The sequence below is a fragment of the Triplophysa dalaica genome, chromosome 6 (assembly GCF_015846415.1).
Source record: "Triplophysa dalaica isolate WHDGS20190420 chromosome 6, ASM1584641v1, whole genome shotgun sequence".
NCBI lineage: Eukaryota > Metazoa > Chordata > Actinopteri > Cypriniformes > Nemacheilidae > Triplophysa > Triplophysa dalaica.
Window position 1 is genome coordinate 21,468,293 of NC_079547.1, and position 23,742 is coordinate 21,492,034.

Genomic DNA, 23,742 nt, shown 5'->3' on the forward strand with positions numbered 1-23,742 from the left:
TTATCACAGGCTTATGTGGCTGAAGCTTGTAACCCTAAATGTAGACTAACACACTATTATGATGGATTGATGAGCTAGTTATTAAATTTAAATAGTTAGTTATTGAATTAACCTTAAACACTCTCCAAATGTTTTGCAAACCCTCCGTCACTATGTCTTTCCCATGACAAGGAAAAGAAAGGGGTCAAGTGGGCTTGCCTCAATGAATGACTAACTACTAATGACTTGAAGGAGTATGAATATGTAGACAGCGAAACAGGGCAAACAAAAGCATTGCCGGGCAACGTAGAGGAATGCTTGAGTCAAGTCTCTTTTGTGCCGCAGTCTGCCAGAGTGCTATGACCTGGGAGTCAAACACAAGCTGACTTCTTCTCAAGAGCTTTAGAAGCTGCCTGCATTGTGAGAGCAATTATGAATATTCATTAGACATGGAGGGTGAATAAAAGACTTCGGCTTTAATTTTGGACAAACTTGACGAGAGATTTATGCACCAGGGCACTGAACAAAATCAAGGAGTTTAACTGACAGGAGAATCAGAGCACTGTAGATGGTGCTGTGTAGATATCAGCCATTAAAAGCATTAAAGGCGACTTTTTTATTATATATTTCAGTCTTTATCTTACGGACAAACCTACAAAAGTACAAAACACATTGCATAACAACAACATTAATTATTTGTTCAAAATTGACGATATGTTATTTCACAAAAATTAAACAAGTTAAACTTCCTTGAATTGAATAGTTGTTAAACGCAATATACCTCACCAAACCCTTCAACTTTCTTAATTCACAACCTTGGAAGTATAAGGTTTTTCTGCATTCGGAGCAGTTTTGAAATAGTTTTGCATTCCATTTGACTTTAGATAGAACCCAAATGTACACAACATACAAAACGTCACAAAATACGAATGTAATAACTCAATTTTGACAAAAATGTCATATAATTTCAAGGTGTCCTCATGATGACGTTAAGAAAACACCATAATACACATGAAAAGCAGTGAGATGACTAAACACAAACACATAAAGGCAAAAAACAGCCCCTTTATTCAAAAACCTTTACCAATAGATGACTCAAGAAAGGAATATTTTCCATCAGCTGGTCTGAGGAATGTGTTAACAGGTAACTTCTAAGCAGAGTGCCAATATAAAAATAATATAACCAACATAACAGAAAGAAAAGATACTGGCCTGAAACTACAACTAAACAAACGAGATATTATCACAAATAGACAATCCATGTTTCAAATTATAATCTTACATGTTCAGACACAAACAAAATAACATAAACTCTCACAGTTAGGGGTTAATACTAATTGTGTAAGAAACTGTTATAAAAGAAAACATTGTGGTCATCCTTTGTAACTTTATATTAGGTTGCATGGCAAAAAAAGGGTGTGAACAAGTTGTCCCAGAACAAGTTCTGTTTAGAGCACCTACAACTTAAACAACCTGTTTCAACTCCTGTAGTGTTTCAAGAGCAAAGCTCTCTACAATTATGAATGATTATGAATTTACAATTATGAAATAAGAGTGAGAAGCAGGTTCCCTGCTCCAACCTTTCTGTAGAAACTGGAAGATTTCCTGATAGATGAATTGCACAATATTCAACGGGAGGCTATTTATGAATCTATTGTGAGAAGGTTTAGAGACATATAGTTTATAAAGACAAATGGAGGTCCAACATTTGTCTAGTCCAATCTCTATACTGGGGTGACTTGCAGCGAGCACAGTTTTATCAACATGTCTTGCTATTAAAACGGATAACCAATTAGGCACGGGCAAACGCTTGTAATTAACATGGTTTTGTGTATATTTATGTGCGTACGTTAATGTTTCTACAAAGAAAAGCCTTGTTTATCTTCCCAGAACTTCTTGAAAAGTTGAGCATGCTTTTTAATTTTTGGAACAAGCTCTTGGCCACATAAAATGGATGATTAATGACTTTGCTCTATTTGGTGTGCAAGCACAAGACACTTATGTTCAGAGGAACATTTGTCTTCAACAAATGAGGAGCTAGAGCCATTGAGATGCCCTCACAATGCAGAGGACTCTTTTCATTCACGGGCCATGTGCGACGCAGGAGGCTTGAATTATCTGCTGCACTCCCGTCGATCCCCCCTGCACCCTTCCACTCTGTTCCACACAACCATCAATACAAAGCACTTCACGCCAGGAGGCTGGCCCTTTACTCTGAGGGTCACGGATCTGCAGTGAGACCACTGCTGCAGGTCATTCAACTCATCCACCCCTCGACACTCTCTCGTCACCCTCGTCCCCACCTCTAGTCGAAAACGCAAATACAGAGGCGGCCCTCCATTGTGGGTTCCGGTGAATCTGTCTGGCCCTCAAAGGCTTTGTTAACAGTGCCGGTCCTACACGAATCCTTTTACTAGAGCCACTGTCGCGGGATGTGTGCCAGTGACATATGGCGAGTAGTTAACGCACTGTTAATGTAACTTTAACAAAACTAGTCATGCTTCTGAATCATGAAAGAGGTTAATATGTGTAGTTATAGTTTTGTATACAGATTTCCATTGGCATAAAATGTTCCCATCAAAATCTATGCACTTCTGTTTCAAAACAATGGAACAGGGATTGTTTGATCAGGTATCAGAACTGACAAACAATTTGTTGTCTGCACTATGTGTAACATTATATACGTCATTTTAGTAGTATTCCATTCACAAACTTTAATGTCAAGTATAACACGAGAGATAACAGCTTTCCAGTTATTGTGAATAAACCCTAAAGGAGTAAATACAGAGACCACAAGGCCCTAAAGAAAAGTGGACCACCCTGTATCACCCAGATGTTTTTTATAGTTTTAATATATAAACATCAGATGTCCAAAATTTCAGTTTTATAGGAAATAGAAAAAACACTTTATTTTTAAATGATTAAATACTGTGTTTTAAAGTTGAGATGGACATTTAAATACATTTTATTGGTTTGAATTGAATACACTCCAGTGACAAACATAAAGGATGACTAATTATAATGATTTAAAAAAATAAAAGTCACCAAATATGGAGACACAAGGTTTCAGAAAGACAGCAGCGATATTAGGGTAAAATTGAACCTTTACCTCTGTTAATTCACATTTATGAAAAAACATGTCTTGAGGAAATAGTCACCTTCGAATTTCTGTTAAGGGTCTATACGACATTTTGGACACATTTTTGTTAATTACATATTCATATTCTGAAAACTAATTTACAATATGTGATGTTTTTTTCTTTGCATTGCGTAATTTATTTAAACATTTTTTTGGAAACAAAAAGGTTCTATCTCAAAAGTCAAATGGAATGCAAAAAACTTTAATGCTTAATATCTCAAAACTGGTGATGAAATATAAATCTCAGAGCTCATTCATTTTTAGTAAACATCAACAATGGGTGCCATCAAATATGTGGGACAACAATCTGTTGTATACCTGTCCACTACATTAAATATTTGACAACAAAATTCTGCGATTGAACAAACGTGTGAGAGACGTGAAATAAATACTTGTACATCTTCTTTTTAACACTTGTTAATTGTATTCCACTTATGTATCCCTAGTTTGCTTCTACTTAAACCAGTTTCTTTGATCTGCTACATGACTAACAGGGTTCATTCAGTTTCTTAATCTAGAAGTATTGAGTACTTAGGAGCAGGCAGGGCCTTAAATTAGTCAGCGCAGTGTTTAGAGGGAAGATAAATGTAATGTGTGTTGGTGAAGAGCCCCATAAAGAGGATGGCACACATTCATATGCATGTGTTTGTATGCTCAGCTTGATTGGAATGCTGTCCTGGCGTAAGAACAAAGGAGTTAAAGGAACAAAGCACTTAAATCCAAGGAAGACAAGTGTCAGGGTGGCAGTAAGGGGGTGATGGAAAGAGCGTGGATGATTGAAAGAAGTGTGGGAGATCTTACACACAATAAGACCCCTGGTGCCACAACCATTCCTACCCCGAGCAGTCTTTAACATACTCGCACACAAATCACACATGGCCCCATTGGCTGCACGTTAAAAAGGTGACAGATGAGCTCCTTGATTTTTTCTTCATGGAACACATTCAACTTGCTATACAGCACAAACACTTGTCACACAAACAGGAACTTCTGTCACCTTGTTTACATTTTACATCACACTTTGACTTCAGCTGGTGATCTAGCTGGGAGGCCAGTTTTAGTGTGGTCCCAGCTGTGATTTTTAGTGTGATCGTGTGTGTGTGTGCATGTGAAGATGCACATCTGTGTAAATTCTGTGTTTGGTGTAAAATGTTCCTAAAATCTATATTACTTAAAAGGTCGCATTAAACTGAATTCAAATGGTTTTATGAAAAAACACACATGTTGTGCTTAATTTCATAATTGCAATTTTATTTAGTTTTTTATTTGTATTGTATTTTTTCAGTACATTACAGCACAACTTAGAATTAGACAGAAGGCGATTAGTTGATCCATCAGATCCTAACATCAAATCTTGATTTTCTTTGTAAGTTCATAATATGTTTAAGGTATACAGTACATATGCATTCAAAAAATTTACTTTTTGTGAGGTCTGTGTATGTTATACATTAAATACGGGCAGATAACATATGGCAAAACCTAAAGGAAAAGTTCACCTTCAAAATGAAAATTGTTTCATTATTTACACGCCCTCTTGTCATTTCAAACCTGTTTGACTTACTGTCTTCTGCAAAACACAAAAGAAGATTTTTTGAAAAAGGGTTGTAACCAATAATCGTTGGTCGCCATTGAATTGCATTGGTTTTACGTTCACACAATAGAAGTCAACGAGGACCAACGGTTTTTGTTTACCAACATTTTTCAAAATATCTTCTTTTGTGTTTTGTAGAAGAAAGAAAACCACACAGGTTTAAAATGACAACAGAGCGAGTAAATGATGACCGAAGTTTCATTTTAAAGGTGAACTATTCCTTTAAATCCAGATCTTCAGAACAAGACACATTTATTGAGGTCTCATGGCCAAAATCCAAGGAGCGCAAAGCTTTTCAAGAACTAAAATGAACCGCTTTCATAGGTGGACCTTATCAGTTGATTTTGTAAAAAGTTGATTTTAGTCACCATACAAGTAATTGAACATGATATTATGTCATAGCATGATATTTTATTCTTAATAGAGTTAATACTTGCAAGAAGAGACATGGTGTGCTGACTAAAATAGATTCTGAGAGTTTCAAAACCAGACTGAAAGGGTGATTTTACATGTTTCCTGAGGTCAGTGGTTCTTTTGAATTTACTTTGCCTAGCACTTGCTTTCTCTCTCTCTCTCTCTCTCTCTCCCTCTCTCTCTCTCTCTGTAAAGAAAAACAGGAATGTGTTGTAAAGAAGAGGAACACACACATGTAGGCCTACACATTAGTAACTATTTATCTTCAAGATCACATTGATGAAAACTCATTGCTCAATCTATTGTGAAATATGCAGTGCAATAGGTTCCATGTCTTGAATGTGCGGTTGTGACATGTTTTTTTGTGACAAATTTCAATAAGCTATACGTTTCATTGTAATATAAAAGTGGTTCATAATCTGACACCTAGTAAATGTTATGAAAGGCCACATTTGACACAGATTCCAAACCTATTGGCAACTATTGCCCCCCTCTGGGCACCGACCTACATAACACAATCATTTTGCATCGTAGGCATTTAAAAAACGTTTTTATCTCAAAACAAATTGGAATTTCTCATCTTCACACGCAGTGCATTACTCCAAATTCAGCACTAACAGTTTTTGAATAAGCAGATAACATGCTTTCTTAACACGGACTTTAAACTGGTACCATCGAGCAATTTAATTGTTTGTTTGAACATCGCGCGCTCGTTTCTTAATTTCCCCTGTTTGAATAGCTTACACCAATAACGTATCTGCACTGAATAAATTCTTCTTCTTCACCAAGCATCCAAAGACACAGTGCTATTAATATATTATCTTATCTTTATAAAAGTAAATATATTTTTAAATAAATAAATACGTACGTAAACCACAAGATTAACCCGCCCCGTGATCACGTGACAACCTCCTGGAAGCGTTTGTGTGTAGTATGTGGCTGTCAGCCTGTCTACGCTGCTCGTGCTGTCACCGTACTGTCCTGAGGGGATTCAGGTATGTTCACATTGTGTCTTAGTTTTCATTTTTGTCAGTATGCATTTGTCAGTATGTGATATCGCTACGTATTGGGATTTGTCTATAATATTAAAGCAGGTGCTGTCAAGTTCCTGTTCGTCTACGTTGCATTCACACTCACGTCAACCCTCTATTAGTTGTCTACTAGGCAGGAGGGTTCAAACTGTGGGTCTGGACCCCCTTGTGGGTCGCACAGTGGCATGAGGTGGGTCGTGGAAAGTCACGTGGCTTCTGAATGACACACAAGTTTAATGAAAACTTAGTCCAGTTAATGACTGGCAATAACAATAGCTTTGATGTTTTACCATTAGATAGTTTGGGAAGCTTAAATGTCATTTATTCTATTTAGAGGAAATATAAACTCTTCTATTTATAGAGGATAATTGTGTATTTTCTCCCCATATTTCCATTCAAAATATTGTGGTGGGTCTCAAGATAGATTATACCTGTCTAGGTGGGTCCTGGAATGAAGAAGTTTGGGCATCGCTGGCCTTAAGTTCATTCACCTATTAATTAAATATAACAAACGTAAAAGTGTGATCAGAAATTTTCACTTTTACTTTTGTATAGCAAAATTGGTAAAATATACTCCTACTTTGCAGTATGTGTCTGAATAAACTTGCAAAAATATTAAACACCAAATATTTACTCATAATAACTTTATTTGCAATCTTTTAAGACAACCCAAACCTCGGTAAGCAATGTATTTTATAAATACTGGGATAAATTTGTGTTATATTTGTAAATATATATATATACATATTTATATAGAGATATTTCATCGAGATGTAATAAGTGCACTGTAAGTCGCTTTGGATAAAAGCATCTGCCAAATGACAAAAAAAATTAATAAAAAAAATTAAAAGATAGGTTTTATAAATAAATAACCGCTTAATAACCAAACAATAATAAGCAGATTATATGATGCACTGAATTTCTGTTGTGTAAAATTAAATGAACTTTAATTCATCCTGTTACATTCACTTGATAGTCAATTTTTTAAGTCAAGTATTTGTATTTATTTTAAGGAAAGATATTGCCTGTATGTTTGGCAATTTGTAACACCCAATTAAGTAAACAGTGCTTGCTCTGTCTAAGCATAATGGTTGTGTGTGTTCAGTCATCTTTTGCCTTCTCACATAACATAAGACATGTTCTGTTTAACTGTTTCCTTTAAAATTTATTTAGACGATTGCAAAAACATCAACCTTTAAAAACGTACACTAAATTATGTACGTTAGTCAAATCAGTGTTTTATAAATTAAAGTTTCATGACGTTTAGTATGAATTTACATAGATGGAGTTGTATACATGTTTTATACAAGGGAACCCAGATGCATTATTTGTCTGGAAGTAACGTGGCATGTTACATTTTTTGATGAGGATATGTGTGGAGATATTTTACAACCTAAAACAATACTACAAATATCTTCCTCATGGGATGACAGGATTAGTGTGAGGTTTTTGGAATACCTCAAAGTCATTCTTGTTGGACCAGGGTTGTGTAAACTTCGCTATCTTTTTTTTCTGTAAATGAGTTCTGTTTGTTTTGTGGCTCTTGGCGTAACCTTGATTTGGACAGTAAACAGTATATTCAGGTATGACAGTTGCGTATGATACACAGTTTTTATTTTAATATACACACACAATAGATATTTGGCCTTCTTATGGCTCATAGTTAAACAATGACAACACATTCTGAATGTATGCAGAGAGCATATGTTCAGTGGAATACAATTCATGATCTAACTTTTAAGATAAGAAGAGGATGTTCACGCACCGTTGAACATTATAAAGGAACCATGACTTGTAGACATGACTCATTACTACTGAACTTAGTGTGTCTTTTTAAAATGAGGAATCACCAACTGATGTTGGACAGTGAAGTTACCTGCTATATGTAATTAACATTTATTTTATTTTGTATTATACTTATTTATTTGTGTTTAGTATTCACTGCATTACATGCTTGATGTTACTAATTAACATTATATAACAATTTAATGTTTTTTAAATAGCATGAACAGTCTTAACTAAATTCTGCAGCTTGGTCCTAATTTTTCTTTAAAGTTTACATTTATGATTCTGTTTAAATATGACTTTAAGTGTCATTGCTGACTCCTAAGTTTAGCGGTTTGTTATCATCAGGTAAATATTTGCATAAAGTTATACAAAGTTACTGATGAGATATGTAGCCTTTTACAAAAAAGCCAATGAAGTTATTATTAGTCCAATAAAACTAATATATACTTAAAATTGTTTATTTTTTATATACAGACGTGCTCAAATTTGTTGGTACCCTTACTGCTCATTGAAATAATGCTTTATTCCTCCTGAAGAGTGATGAAATTAAAAGCTATTGTATGATGTATACTTGCAAGCCTTTGGTATGTGATCGAATAAAGCAAATAAGCTGTGGAAAGAGATGAATTATTGCTTTTTCTACAAAGATATTCTAAAATGGTCTGGACACATTTGCTGGTACCCTTTAGAAAAGATAATGCATAATTGGATTACCACACCTACAGTGAAACATGGAGGTGGCTCGGTTATGTTTTGGGCTGCATCTGGCACAGGGTCCCTTAAATTCTCAAACACTGCCCAGTGTCAGAAATCTCTGTCTCAGCCGCAGGTCATGGGTCCTCCAACAGGATAATGACCCAAATCACACAGTTAAAATCACCCTAGAATGGATAAGTGTGGCCTTCTATGAGTCCTGATCTTAATCCTATCGAACATCTATGGAAAAAGAGCTGAAACTTGCAGTCTGGAGAAGGCACCCATCAAACCTGAGACTGCTGGAGCAATTTGCTCAGGAAGAGTTGGCCGAACTACCTGTTAACAGGTTCCGAAGTGTCAATGAGAGCTACAGAAAATGTTTTACTGCACTGAGTGCCTCAAAAGGCCGGGCAACAAAATATTAGGTTAGGGGTCCCATTATTTTTTTCCATGACAATTTAATTTATTTTAATATTTACAATATTATGTGGAATATAATGTCTGATTAGTATTAAATATGGAATAAACAATTGGATGCCAATTACTTTTGTCAGTTTCAGGTTATTTTTCAAGCATTCTTTGTTTTGTGGAGGGGTACCAACAAATTTGAGGACGTTCGTATATATTTTTACTTATAATAGTTTGATTAAAAACCATTCAATAGTTTGATAAAAGTAATAGAGAGCTGTTTTAAACACCCAACCGTTTTAATTTTTTAAAGGGTCAGTGCTTGATATTAAAATGCTGAGAATGAAACTGGAACTGGTGCTACTGGCCGTCATCTATTGGCAGAGAGGTCACACAGATATTGCTGAGCCAAAGCAAAGTCTTGGTCATGTGACTGTGGTCATCGTGGGTGCAACGGGTGACTTGGCCAGGAAGTACCTGTGGCAAGGCTTCTTCCAGCTCTACGCAGACCAGGTGGGCAAAGGACACACCTTTTCATTTTACGGCGGGGGCCTTTCACCCGACGAGAAGGCCACTCCTCTGCTGTTTGGGATCTTGAAGGAGCTGCCTTGCCCTCCAGAGCTCTCCGCAGAGCGCTGCACGTTGGTCAAAGACCAGTTTCTGCATCTCGCTCAGTATCGGCAACTGAACACCTCAGAGGACTATGAGAAGCTAAGCCAGCACATCAGACAGCAGATGGAGCAGGAGGGGATGGTGGAGGCAGGTAGGCTCTTCTACTTGTCCGTCCCAGCTTTCACATATGCAGACATTGCAGAAAAGATCAATAACACCTGTCGCCCTGCACCGGATGCGTGGCTGAGGGTTGTGCTGGAGAAGCCTTTTGGGCATGACATTGGTAGCGCCCAATTTCTTGCCAAACAACTTTCTGTAAAGCTAAAAGAAGAGGAGATGTACAGGATCGATCACTATTTAGGAAAGCAGGTAGAGTGTGATTTCATAGACACATTATATATTTTTCTTCAGCTTTGGAAGTAATAAATGCTGTATTATTGTGTCTCACAGGTTGTCTCTAAAGTGTTGTCATTTAGGAAAGAGAACAAAAAACTTCTTGACCCTATCTGGAACAACCATCATATTGAGAGAATAGAAATTGTATTAAAGGAAACACTGGATGCAAAAGGTACTGCAAGTTAACTTTTTATTTAAAGTATTGATTCACCGTATAGCTTTTCTTTTTGTATTTCATGTTGACATTGAAGGAATTCCACCGTTGTCATATATTCATAGGTCGCATTCAGTTTTACGATCAATATGGTGTCATCAGGGACGTGCTCCAGAACCACCTCACAGAAGTCATGACCCTGATGTTAATGAACCTTCCCGCAAACCTGTCCAACAGTGCAGAGATTCTTCAAAACAAACTTCAGTTCTTGGCTTCCCTTCAAAACATAGATAAAAGCAATGCAGTCATAGGCCAGTATCAAGCGTACAATGGAGAAGTTCAAGAGGAGCTCAATAAAACGAAGGATTACTACAGTGTGACCCCTACATTCGCCGGTTTGCAGACGTTTTTCATTCTTAATTTTTAAAGGAATTTTTCTTAAGGTTTAGTATCCTTTTTTCTGTGAAACACAAAATAGAAACGTTTAAAAAAAAATTACACAACTCTTCCCATATAGCACAAATCTTAGACAAGAAACCTTCAAATAATTGCCTTTTTGTTCCACAAATACGTTTTTCAATTAGTTTTTTGGTAAATTTACTTTTTGGCTTGTTTTTGATAGCTGTTAATATGTTTACAGGTGTGGTCATTCATGTCAGCAATGCAAGGTATGATGGCATCCCCATCTTCATGATGTCTGGCAAGGCGCTTGACGAACGGGTTGCATATGCTCGTGTCATTTTTAAGAGTGACACATTTTGCGTCCAGGATCCCACGGATATCCAATGCAAAGCCAAGCAGATCTTATTTTATCTAGGTCACGGAAATCTTCAGTACCCTGCAATTCTTGTGAGCAAGAACCTGTTCAAACCAAACCTAGCGAGCCATGACTGGAAAGAGGTCACAGAAAACAAAGATGTTAATGTGCTGGGGTTACCACTCAGTGATTATTACATTCAGACACCGGTAGCGCTCAGAGAAGCTTATTGCGAGCTGATCTCACAGGTCCTAATTGGACGCAAGGACAGCTTTATTAGTACAGAGGGACTCGTTGCTTCCTGGGATTTCTGGACTCCCCTCCTCCACAGCCTGGCTCATGTCTTTCCACGTCTGTACCCCGGTGGTGTGGCCAACAGCAACCTGCTGAACTTTCAATTGCGCGGACGCCAGGTGTCCTTCAGCCACGAGGCCGTGGTCCACATCATCAAGCCGGGCGCGGAAGAGAACTTCCAGGTGATGCAAGGCAAGTACAGAAGTTCTGAAATGGTGTCCGCCTGGGCGCAGGAACTGGTGGAGCGGCTGGCATCTGATCTTTTGATGGCTGCTGAAGAGGCCATTCGACAGGAAGGACAGTTTCATCTAGCGTTGTCTGGCGGCTCCAGCCCGGTGGCTTTACTCCGTACACTCGCCCTGGACCTCTACACCTTTCCATGGAGCGACACTCACATATGGCAAGTGGACGAGCGTTGCATCCCACACACAGACTCCGGCTCTAACTTCCGTTCCATTCACGATCTTCTGGTTCACCATATCCGCATACCCTACTTTAATCTCCATCCCATGCCGGTGCAGCTAAACCAACGGTCCTGCGTGGAGGAAGATGGTGGTCCAAAACTATACCAGCAGGAAATCAAGCAATTCATCAACACCTCCAGCTTCCACTACATTCTGCTTGGCGTGGGCCATGACGGCCATACTGCATCGCTGTTCCAAGACACCAAATTGGACAGCGATGATGAACAATTGGTTACTCTTACGGAAAGTCCGATTAAGCCTCACCAGAGGATGAGCCTTACTTTCACAGCTATCAATAAGGCTCGGAGGGTAGGTGTTTTGGTTATGGGAAAAGGTAAACATGAACTTGTCAGTCAGCTCAGCCGTATTAAAGGCGAATCGCCTAAGTATCCCATAACCAAAGTACAGCCAAAGAATGGCACTCTTACATGGTACATAGACTATGATGCACTGTTAGGGTAGATACAAATCAGTATCAATAAAGCCACCTATCAAGGCCTCTTGTTAAAATGAAATGCTGTATTGAGGATCATACGAATTGCAGTGGATTTGTTATTTTAGTGCTGTGACTGCAAACCTTTAATTTTACTGAATGATTGCATTATGAATGATTGTGCTTTTCAAATCTGAATCTCAGGAACATCTGTAGCCTCGAGTAAAAAAAGTGTTTTAGATTAAAATTTTATATTTTTATATAATGTTGCTATTCACAAAAGCATAAATAATTAAACAAACAGTACTGATACAATAATGCATTCCAAATTAAGCACTTGTTTACAAAAAACATTTTGACCAAAAAGTGATCAGACACATTCATGTAGAGAAATCCTATTACCTATGATGTCATACTGTGAATTTCAGTGTACATTTTTCTACTGGACTGCTTTGAGTTTCGCTTGTTATCTTGATAAAGTCATTCCAAAACTACTTTGTTGAATGAGAGTGCTTTGTGTCAAATAATTTATAACAGCTTAAAAACAATTTTTTGATGTTACCCAAATGGCATAATGGCTTACATTTGTTGTATATCTGAAGATGCACCGCTATGACTATATTTTCACAAGCATATCGTGGCCTTCCTTTTGAAACCCCATCATAACAAAATTTTGTCACAAAACGGAAAACGAACAACTTTTTAAATTATTACAAAGTTGAAAAATACTTTGTATTGGTTAGATATTTGCAAAACCCAGTGAGAAACACTAAGTGTGACCTATGACATGTGGCAAAAAAGTTAAATCACTAAATATGGAGATATGAGGTTTCAGAAGGACAGCACAGCAGCAATGTTTTAAATTGTTAAAGTTTTTGAGACGCTGCAGGAGTTCTGTTGGGCAGTATTGTCATATAGTAACCCACTTTAAAAAGGTGTACTGAGTAATAGCATTATATAACACGTACAAGTCTCCTCTCCACCAATTAGCTGACGTGGGGTGGGTGTTCTGGTGCAATATGGCTTCCGTCGCATCATCCAGGTGGATGCTGCACATTGGTGGTGGTTGCGGAGATCCCCCTTCCATGAAAAGCGCTATGTAAATGTAACAAATTATTATTATTATTATTAGTACATGGATTTATGGTCATACATAAAAATCCTTGTGTTTCATGTCTGATTTAACTGTGCATGTCTTCCTTACAGTAAATTATATCTGATTTATATATATTAATATTGAACAATTGAATGATGGTGTGTATTTGAAACTAAATATGTGCCTTGCTGACAGGTTGAACACATTTCTAAACTGACACTGGATCAAGGTCTGGCTGTTCCATTTAAAGTAACTTGTCATGATGTTGAATACATGATATTACACGTAATTTCCCATCATGAATTTAATCCAGAAACACACACAAAAAACACCACAAATCTCTGATTTCGAGTATTTTCCAGAGTTCACACAATGGCTGATAAATTTCATTTAAGTAAACAACACTCTGCCAGCATATTACTTCTCACTTGTAGCTATGTTAGTATTATTAAAAGGGCGTGTCACTGAATGGACTCCATCTGCGTCTAGCCGCCGTCTAGAACACATACACCCATTTGAATAATAGATGCACCTGTATTCAGTGTCAGCTGAAGGCCATACAGACAGACTGACTCATATTCCACCCCGGAGGCAAGTATCCTATGACCAATGAGGAAATAATCTGTGGATCAGGAAAAGGCCTCCTCTGATAAGAAAGAAAGCTGGGGAAAAGAACAATGGTCACGTTTCCCAAAACTCTTGATTTTGATGAATTGTCTTAACTGAGAATATAATTTTACCTGTTGAGAGTATGCAAGCCCAAGAGACCACCAAAGAAAATATATACAACTCTGGGGTGGTGTTTGCCTGACGAAGATCAAATGAGATTGGAGAATAAAATCGGATGTTTAATCAGATATTCGATTTAGAATAAGTACATTCAGAAAACATTTATCATGATTAATATAAAGCACACTTACACATTGAGGTGCAGTCAGGGTAAGAATGGCCGTACAGAGGCCGCAGGTAAACGAGAACAAACCGAATGAGTGATACGCCACCCTGATGATCTTGGGAACTGGATCGGTGAGGGTGAGAGCTACGGCCAAACCTTTAGAGAGAGGGATGATAATGTGCCATTAAAATAGAAAATAGAGAAAAATATTCAAAATGAGCCATTATTAAAAAGTACTGAAAATCAAAGACTACCTGTTGCTATGAAGGAGAACACAATGAAGACTACTAAATTGTTTAACAGTGGCTTTTCACAATATCGTGAAGACTTTGGCCTGTGAACACATGAAAATTAGACAAACCCAGATAAATGTGAATACAGATCTACAATATATGTCAAAGGTCGGATTGGAATACAGGAATAATATCATATCAACTTTGCAAAGACACATTTGCACTTGCCTGCACAAGACGTAAAACTGTGGTGCCAGGAAAAGCACCACAAAGATGAAAAGAACGATCTGACTGCCAGAGAGACACAATGTCATTTTTATATCATACAATTTCCCTATCAACAGAGCAATTAAGATTAAATAGTAGACTATGTGGCATAATGTTTAACTGCAGACGGACAGACAGATAAACAATTTTATTGTCTTACAATTTCAACCTCTGGTCTCTTGGAAGCCACCTGCTGGTCTGAAATGCTGCATGAAGTAAGAAGTGATGAAACATGGTCCTTTCATCCCAGATGACTCTGTACTATACTTATAGTAGATGTCGCTGTTACATACAACTACAAACTTATTAAAATTGCTGTGGTGATGAACACTGAAGAGAGCCACACTGACAGTACTTACCAGAAGGTATTTTGCCTGTATGTCTGACGACAAGGAGGAAAACAGAGAAGATTTGCTGGGTTTGTGAAAAGGCGTCACCTAGTGGTTAGGCTGGGTATCATTTAAGCTTTCTCAAGGTTTTATGTAAGCTTTACTCGACAGGAAATTACATACAGAAAACCTCAGAGTAGCATAAAGTATACAACAGAACACAGAGAGTTAGAGTCTGGGATAAATAGATATAGTGACTGGTAAAGCTGTTTATTATTAATGTCAACAATCGCTTACCACAATACAATTATGACTCTTTTGCATCCTGGTTAAAGAAAAATATAACACTTTTATGTTAATTCATGTTCAATTTGTATTTTTTTGCACTTCAGAAGACATGGACCCCCTGGAATCCTGTGCATGACTTTTATGGATGGATGGGTGTGCTTTTTGGACCGCCATTACAACAGTATGAAGAGCCCAGGTATTATTTTGAATTTTTGTTAGACGATAAGGAAGAATGGAAGATGGCATGAGGGTGAGTAACCTATGAATTAAATACAATTTTGGGGTAAATTGTTCTTTTTACCATATTAGAACTCTTAACCAGTAACAAAATATTGGGAAGTGGGGAGAACATCACTGTTTTTCTACATCCTCCTGACTAGAATTTCTTGGACAAATGGCTGTCCAAGTCACTTCATTTTGAGGGAAATGTGAAAATTCACTTGCCAATTTTCACTCCGCGGTGAAAAATTAATTATGGTTGTGAAAAATGAACACGTGATCTCAGCTTGCCAAACTTTTCCCAAGAAACATGTGCAATAAATGTGCAAAAGTTTTGTTCCGCCCCGGAGAAAAGCCCCTCTGAACATGCCTTTAAAATAGCCATTGTGTTCTAGGAATCACCTCTGACCCATATTACTACACACAGATCCACTGAAATACGACACATCACATCTGTTTCTCTCATTTCCACATATATAAGGTTAAATACAAGGCTCTTGGTTCAGTCAGAAAATAGAACCGTGTGAAAGTGACACTTCAGGATAAACCTTGAGTATGCCTATTAACTACAGTGGAACCTGGGACATAGTGGACAATGAAAACATTGAAGGTTACATGGTGGCTCTTGGTGAGTTTTTTTTGCTTAAAATGTACAACAGTAGATTAAATACCGTAAATAGTTGAGATATTTACATGTTTCTGTTTAGCTTTTTTCAATGTCAAATGAAAATTGTATTGCGTGCATATTGACCAAGAATGTGGATTTCATCTGAAACTTGGTAATACAGGAATTGATTTCGCCACACGAAAGATAGCGGGCATGCTCAAGCCACAGAAAAAAATTGAGCAAGATGGAGACTCTTTCAACATTAAAACTTTAACAGCCTTCCGAAACTACTCCTGTTCTTTCAAAATCGGCGAAGAATTTGAGGAGGTCACCAAAGGTCTGGATAACAGAAAATGCCAGGTTAACCTACACATCAACATGCAATAAAACCAAAGCATGGCAATGAAAGGGTGTGCGGTCAGAGTCTAGAAGAGCAGTTTCTGTGTCAGAAACGAAAGATATCTTTTTTTTTTTTGACAGACAACAGTCAACTGGGATAACGACAAACTTGTGTGTGTGCAGAAAGGTGAAAAAAAGAGCCGAGGTTGGACGCACTGGATAGACGGAGATAATCTTTACCTTGTAAGTCAAATGTAGGCCCAATGATACAGGAATAAAAAAATTCAATGTAGTTAAGATTTAAAATGCTTAACCACCATCAACTTTTTTCTTAAGGAGCTTAAATGTGAAGACCAGATCTGCAAACAAACATACAAAAGAAGTGGTTGATTCATAACTATTATGTTGAGTCTTAATGATTCCGTGATGACGTAACACACGTCATACATGATTTTTATATAACAACTTTCCTCAAAAGGTTTCATGAACGTCAAGATGCATTGCTGTTTGTGGAAATGTTGCTCCAACAAACGTTTTAATATCATATAACTGTTACATAATAATCTATCAAAATAAAGCACATTCTGCAGGATATATTTTTTCTTTTTAATGTATGTTTGTATAGACACAGCTTGTCTGGGTAGAAAAATTTAATTTCCTAGCAAAAATGTACAGGTCAATGCACACGTGTGGACCATTGTCAAAATGAAAACTGGCATTAAATAGCTGTATTCCACAAGTTTGTGAATTGTCTAAAACAACAAAAACATTTAATGGTAGCAAACATAGCAAAGTAATTTACTGATGAACTGTATATAATGGTAAACAAATATAATTTAATTTCATGCCAAGCAAATACACCCTACCCTTAGAACTGTTCAGTCTTGTGGTTGAAAACGTTTGACACTTGCCTATATAGTGACACTTTATCAATACAGTACAATTTTAAAATAATTAAAAGCATATATTTAAGAAATGCACATGGTAAAGCCAATTAAACTTCAATTAAATGTTTGAATTTGAGCCAAACAAATGTCCTTAAAAGTTAACAGATGTAAACCACACCAGTAAATAGATCATTTTAAGGTAACTTCCGCTCCACACCAATAGGGGGCGCTGATGCGAAAGGCAGATAGAAGCAGTACAACGTGAGTAAAACATGTTTCGCGGAATTTTCAACTTCACGTAAATAGAAACGTAAAGTTGAACTTCGACTTATTTATCTAATGAAGATGGATGACAATGAGGCACAAAAGCAGGTAAAATGACCAACTAATGCGTAATGTCTACATGATAAAACTCTCTGTATTTTGACATATTTTAACATCGCTTCTCTCACACGTTCAATGTTTTTGCTCTTTTAGAGGCTTAAAGCTGCTATTCATTACACAGTCGGCTGTCTCTGTCAAAACATCGCCTCAGACTGCGAGAAACAAATCACCAAACAAACCATAGCTGCTATTTCTGAGACTGCATTCAGACAATGTGGTGAGCCTTTCTCTGACATGTTGTAATTGAGTTAAATAAAAACGATTAAATATGATAATTACTTCAATTATGTTTCTTAACGTTACCTCTAACGTTAGATATATTTGCCAAGGACCTGGAAGCTTTCGCGAGGTAAATGTTGACCCTTCTCATATCTTGTGCGTTTTAAAGCGAACCAAAAACGTATTAATTGTTTTCCTTTTGTAGTGAAATGTAGTCAATAAAATGTAACGTTAACATGTTTGTTGGGTTTATACAGGCATGCTAAACGAAACACGGTTACAGTAGATGATGTGAAGCTCACGGCTAGGAGAACCACAGCATTGGTAGGATCACCTCAAACATATTTGACATTTTAACGAGTGCAGTAGCTCTACTCTTTCTAAATAAATGTACAGTTCTATAAACTTAGTTGTGCCCTTTATCTTCACAGTCCAACTACATTCAACAGAAAAGCGAAGAATTGGCTTTGAGCAACCAAGAACTGAAGGAGAAGAGGAAGAAGACTGCTGCAAAGAGGAAGAGCAAAGACATGGAACCAGAGGAGGACAATGAAGTTGAGGACTAATGGAAAAGGACCAATATTTATACAATCATCAGTCCCATGATAATGTGAGAATAAACCAACTTTACATAGTCACATTTAATCAACTGAATGAAACATTTGAATAATTACTCAAACAAACAAGTGTTTGGTTGTGTTTTATTGTAATAAAGAATCCTGAAAGCATATGTGTTCCATATGAAGCTAGATTAAATACTTTGACCTGAAAAGGACTTTGTCTCAATGTCATTGTTACTGTATTTAAACCAGATCAAAACCAATTGAATCTCAGTTAACATTTAGGTGGGAGTAATTTTTTCATTAAGCTTAAGCATGTACTTCGAAAGCAACTCATGTTAAGGGACCTATAAATTCTGCCATGTCCATTACCAGAGGTTCTATTGCTGTAATGGGGTACCACAGCATCCTCCATCTTCTTCCATCCCCAAACGGACTTCCCGCCTGGGGTTCAGTTGCGGCCATCCATATTCCAGGCCCCTAAATGTGTGAATTCAATTAGTTTTTAAATCTTTACTCTCAAATATCATGTGACAAACCAGCATGAGAAAACAAAGCAATCTATTCAAATTAGTTTTATTGAAGCACTCCCTTCATTTGACAAGTCATATAAAATGCCTTTGAAAACACTGAGCAACATTATCTAGAGGACTTCCACAGACATCCACAGCACTCAACATACAGGTCGCACTTGCACAATCACTCACGTTTCCCCCCCTCAGTGTCCACTGAAGATGTCATCCACATCAAAGTTCACACTTTCAGGTCAAGTTACAAGGAAATAAAGCACACACACCGTACGGCATTCAGATGGGATTATAGAAGCAAGACAAAAATATGCATCATCACAACATTCAACAATTTAAGCACAAAAGTCAGTATACTAGAGGAGAAAAGCAAAATAGGGGACCTAGGAAGACCAAATAAATCCTTGAGGTACATGTGAACTAAGTGTCCGTCATTTTGGGCTCAATTAATGGGACGCTGGGAAGATTCAGCAGCTCTCATACACACGCTCACCAACGCAGTCAAAATTCGGCTCTTTCATCGCATTCGCAAGTTTTTTGCTTCGTGCGCTCCACACTTTTTCTCTCTCTTTGCTCACTCGCAGACTTCTCACTCTTCGCCATCACCAATCGCACTCAAGGGTTGTTTAAAAAAACTTCACTTTCTGCGCAGTTCTTGTCATAAATGTGGATTTTAAAAAAGTGGACACCCACCGTGTCATCGAGCCGTGCGATGAAAGCATACAGACATGGGGAGGAAGGTGAGATAGTGACCTCAGCCACACTGTGCTGCCATAGAGGGCGCTCTTCCCAGGCAAACCTCAGATGTCAACTGCAGAAGAGATTTTGATGAAGGCTTGTTTTTAAGTATTTCCATACAACTAGACTGAAATCAAGTTCAACGGAAAATGTTTTCAACCAGATTCTTTCAAATGCAAGTTCCTTTCTTTCAACGTAACGATAAATGTCCTTTAATGACGATGCAATTCTTCATGCATTTTTTTGCTATATCACATGCATTATAAGAATCCAGTTGAAATGTTTCGGTTGCATCAACCAAGACAATACAACATTGGGGAAAACATAACACCAAAGATGATACACATTAGAGTAACACTCTGGTTAACATCTCACTCCAAACACTAAATAGCATTCAATGTACAAAACATTCTATTTTTTTTGTCTCCAAACTCCCTTTTCACCCATCCCCGCTCCCAAACAAACGTGACGAGATAAGTCTCTTGGTAAAATACTTACCAGACAAACTAGAAATACCAACACTTCAAAACCGAAAACAAAACACAACTTACATACCCCACCCCGATGACTTTGACTCCATACTAGAACCAAAGCTTGAGTTAAACCCACTACCAGGGGTGCCCGAGTTAGACCCGGAGCCCCAACCGAGAGCGGCAGAGCTGCTGCTGTAGTTGCTGTTTCCTGAGCTGTATGACTGGGTTTGGTCCCGAGCGGTGCTCGTGCCACTCGTGTTGGTGCCGGACGCTGCAGACTGATTCTGCTGAGCTAACATTCCCATCATGCCCCAGCTACTCTGCAGGGCAGCCTGGGCGGCAGCCATCATGGCCGGGTTAAGGTTGAAATTTCCAAAATTCCCCATACTGCTGGAGCTAGCCCCCATGGCGCTACGGTTTCCTCCAAAACCCTGAGCCCCGAACCCGTTCCCGAAGCGCCCTGCCCGCTCCATCATCTGCCTAGTGTTATTGTGTTTTGGCTCTGCATTAGAGATGTGGACGCTGACTCCTTTGATGATCAGATCCTCTCCGCACAGCGACGCAGCGACCTAGAAGATTTCAAAATGTTTTGTTGTTTCAAATAACTTAAAACTAATTAAACGATTTCAAGATCAATGAACAGACAATAGCGACTTACTTGGTCATCTGCAAAGGTGACGAAAGAAAACGCTCTGAAGGGTTTGGGAATGAAGACATCTGTGACCTCCCCATATTGCATGAAGAACTGACGAAGCTCATCGGCTGTCATGTCCTCAGTGCAACGCCCTACAAACACCTTCCGGCTCCTCATTGGCTCATCAGGACCTTGCTGTTAAAGGTCATAGTAAGATTATGAGATCATCATCCCACAACATAAGAATCTTACATTCACTTCATAACCGCTTATAAATAGAACATGACACCAATTTGTAAAATTTAGTTACTTTTTACACTTAGACTCAAGTGTAAGTGTATGTTTATGTATAAAGAAAACAAAACATCAGCCACTAACCTTTGAGTTTGGCAGTTTGCAGTCACACCACCTGCCATCAATCATGTGCCGCTGTGACATCACCTTAGTCTGAGTCTCCCACTCTGTAAACCTTACAAATCCAAATCCTTTCGAATTTCCAGTCTTCACATCCCGTTTAACCTGGTATCACAAAATCATGTATATATATATAGACTTCACAACATTTTGGATCAGTCCAACTTATGTTATGAGCATTACACAGTAATTATGGGCTCTTCTAGGCATTTCTGCTTTCACAAAAACACAGAAGGCTGCCCAAAACAGTAGTTTTACCTGCACCATGATGACTTCCCCAAACGTACTAAAGTAGTCCTTTAAATCTTGCTCTGAAGTTTTCCAAGGCAAACCCAACACGATCAGATCTGACGTTTTCTGGTCACCTCTCTTGATCTTTGTAGCAGATGAAGCATCAATCTCCTCCATCTTCCTCTTATTATCTGGGAGTATGGTTTCTTGAATAGACAAGTTGAGAAAAGTGTTAACATGCACAAAACAGTATGGCACAGTGAAGATAAAGGAAAATCAAAAATGGCAAGCCAAGTCGACTAGATTCAAAATCGTTTTTGTCACGCAAACAAGTTATTCAAATATACAACTTGATGTAAATCTTGACGAAATGCAAATGTGGTACATTACGCAACATGTTATACAAGATACAAATTAAAATGCAAGACAAAGTTTTAACTCAAGGCTGAAGAATTGACAAAAAGAATAAAATATAAATTGTGCAATATTTAAATATACGAGAAGCCTCAAATAAGGTGATTTTCATATTATTATTATATAAAACTGCCGTTTGAATTTCACTCGGAATGCATTGTGTGAGTTCACACATAAAAAACAGACCCCAAGAAATATTATATTATAGGTATTGAGCTAATACTACGGTAAGCAGATGTAAACAAACATTCAAGAATGTTTTCTCTACCGACTGTGTCCAACAGTAGTGTCACGTGATACTGTAAACCAAGCACTTGGTCATAATAGATTAGTTCAGTAATGTAGTTTGCACTGCACACTTAGCTGAGAAGCACTGTCAATGCATGACGTACAGCATCACATGATAATACGTTTTATACATTGAGATATCGAGGTACTAGTGTTTAATATATAGTTTACCTTTAGGATAATTGACCACGTAGACCAAGTTTCCCCAGCCGTTCTCGGGGGCGTGCAGAATTCCGTCCACGAGACGCACTCCCCTCATGCACTGAGAAACGGGGCTCCGGTAGCGTAGGCCGCACGCTCCTGGAAACTGAGCGGCCACCGTGGACAGCAACACCGTGCCGTCGTCCTCTGATGGTATCTCCATCGGTTCCTCGTTCTCCTCCTCCGCGACGCGAATGTACATCTCCGCCATCTCTTCTCAATCGAGCTGCGCGCGAGAACAAGAAACGTAACGTGAGCCGTCGACCGTGCGCGAGACCCACAACGAACGATTATTGCTTAGCAACGGCTAACGTTAAATATGACCTTAATCGACCATTAAAGGGCCGAAATAAAGCAATGATTAATATTAGTCTCTATACAGTAGTGAAAAATAGCAAAGAACGTTACCAATAAACGACTACTCGGATCCAAATAACGTTACGTTAGTCCTTTGTTAACGCAACCAGCAGCAGCAGCTTTTCTCTTTCCGAAAATAAAATGTGGCTCCCGGGAAGAATGAGCCAGTTAATAAACCTCGAAGTGGATAATTATATCCCTCTTCCGTTTAAGTTTCATATGCGCTAATCAAAATAAAACAATTCCGCTTTCTGTAAGCAACAATACGACGAAAATATTTTGTTTATACAACTCACGCAACACTGTTTTCGTATCAAGATGGCATTACCTCAGTCATGAAGGAAATACGTCATGTTCGGAAGAGCTCAACTTTTTCATTACGGGGGTGGAGCGAAGCAAAACAAACATCTTAGAAAAACTAAAAAAATTGTTTTGCTCCTTATATAATCTCATATAACTCAATGAAATAAACTATTATTTACTAAACAAAACAGTTGCCATAAAGAAGGGTTGGTCACCTGTATAATATAGAAACTTCCTGTGAAAGAAAAATGACCACTCCCTGTGTTTAAGGGTAGTGCGCTGCCCAACCACATACAGCTCCCCTGGTGGTGATCATGAGTACAGGCAATGTACAGTAAATGCTACGGCGTTGTAATAAATTACTTTGTCTTCTGCACTAAAACGTACCTTTACATAAACCCTATAACATTGTTGTTTTTAAACTGTGTCTCGTTAAAAATATATTTCCTTACATTTACGATAGGAACGCACAAATTATAACTATTTATATATTTACATTAAATCTCAATCCGAGTAAGAAATTTTCCAGATTTATTTTGTCTAATGCAATCACATATGCATTTGCAGGAATTTCTTGTGTGTGAAGTTTTGTTGTAAACATATTATCTCTGTATTTTGGTATTGTTGCTTAATACAAATCTGTATCTTTCTCTATAAATCATGTTTTAAAAGTTCAAAGGTTA

The 23,742-nt window shown here is 37.9% G+C and overlaps 4 protein-coding genes across 11 annotated transcripts; 2 read left to right on the forward strand and 2 right to left on the reverse strand.

Annotated features, from left to right (window-relative positions):
• Positions 1-6,025: 6,025 nt before the first annotated feature.
• h6pd (hexose-6-phosphate dehydrogenase (glucose 1-dehydrogenase)) lies at positions 6,026-12,650 on the forward strand. Its single transcript, XM_056749835.1, has 5 exons — positions 6,026-6,118; positions 9,360-10,027; positions 10,109-10,226; positions 10,334-10,603; positions 10,849-12,650. The coding sequence occupies exons 2-5, from the start codon at positions 9,380-9,382 to the stop codon at positions 12,183-12,185; spliced, it is 2,373 nt and encodes a 790-aa protein (XP_056605813.1). The 5' UTR covers positions 6,026-6,118; positions 9,360-9,379; the 3' UTR covers positions 12,186-12,650.
• Positions 6,140-14,929, reverse strand: LOC130424303 (uncharacterized). 2 transcript variants are annotated; one of them, XM_056749842.1, is made up of 9 exons: positions 14,808-14,929; positions 14,609-14,671; positions 14,402-14,481; positions 14,173-14,303; positions 13,993-14,059; positions 13,785-13,914; positions 13,125-13,251; positions 6,586-6,645; positions 6,140-6,370 (listed from the first exon to the last, which is right to left on the reverse strand). In XM_056749842.1, exons 1-6 carry the CDS (start codon positions 14,879-14,881, stop codon positions 13,853-13,855), a joined length of 477 nt encoding a protein of 158 aa, XP_056605820.1. In that variant the 5' UTR covers positions 14,882-14,929; the 3' UTR covers positions 6,140-6,370; positions 6,586-6,645; positions 13,125-13,251; positions 13,785-13,852. The 2 variants fall into 2 exon arrangements, with proteins under 2 accessions (XP_056605820.1, XP_056605819.1); XM_056749841.1 differs by lacking the exons at positions 6,140-6,370; positions 6,586-6,645 and having other exon boundaries at positions 12,795-13,251.
• Positions 14,402-23,098, reverse strand: tardbpb (TAR DNA binding protein b). 4 transcript variants are annotated; one of them, XR_008906927.1, is made up of 8 exons: positions 22,808-23,098; positions 22,370-22,625; positions 21,524-21,702; positions 21,230-21,370; positions 20,876-21,046; positions 19,700-20,786; positions 18,852-18,959; positions 14,402-14,481 (listed from the first exon to the last, which is right to left on the reverse strand). XR_008906927.1 is itself a non-coding variant. In XM_056749836.1 (6 exons), the coding sequence occupies exons 2-6, from the start codon at positions 22,608-22,610 to the stop codon at positions 20,292-20,294; spliced, it is 1,227 nt and encodes a 408-aa protein (XP_056605814.1). In that variant the 5' UTR covers positions 22,611-22,625; positions 22,808-23,098; the 3' UTR covers positions 19,040-20,291. The 4 variants fall into 4 exon arrangements, 1 of the variants encoding a protein (XP_056605814.1); XR_008906925.1 differs by lacking the exon at positions 14,402-14,481 and having other exon boundaries at positions 18,607-18,959; XR_008906926.1 differs by lacking the exon at positions 14,402-14,481 and having other exon boundaries at positions 18,607-18,959; positions 22,370-23,098.
• On the forward strand, positions 15,162-18,647 carry LOC130424302 (retinoid-binding protein 7-like). Of its 4 annotated transcripts, none has more exons than XM_056749837.1 (9): positions 15,162-15,236; positions 15,369-15,514; positions 15,965-16,111; positions 16,272-16,450; positions 16,571-16,672; positions 17,794-17,917; positions 18,016-18,049; positions 18,177-18,243; positions 18,351-18,647. In XM_056749837.1, the coding sequence occupies exons 3-9, from the start codon at positions 16,039-16,041 to the stop codon at positions 18,483-18,485; spliced, it is 714 nt and encodes a 237-aa protein (XP_056605815.1). In that variant the 5' UTR covers positions 15,162-15,236; positions 15,369-15,514; positions 15,965-16,038; the 3' UTR covers positions 18,486-18,647. The 4 variants fall into 4 exon arrangements, with proteins under 4 accessions (XP_056605815.1, XP_056605817.1, XP_056605818.1 ...); XM_056749839.1 differs by having other exon boundaries at positions 15,369-15,460; XM_056749838.1 differs by having other exon boundaries at positions 15,168-15,236; positions 15,372-15,514.
• Positions 23,099-23,742: the final 644 nt, after the last annotated feature.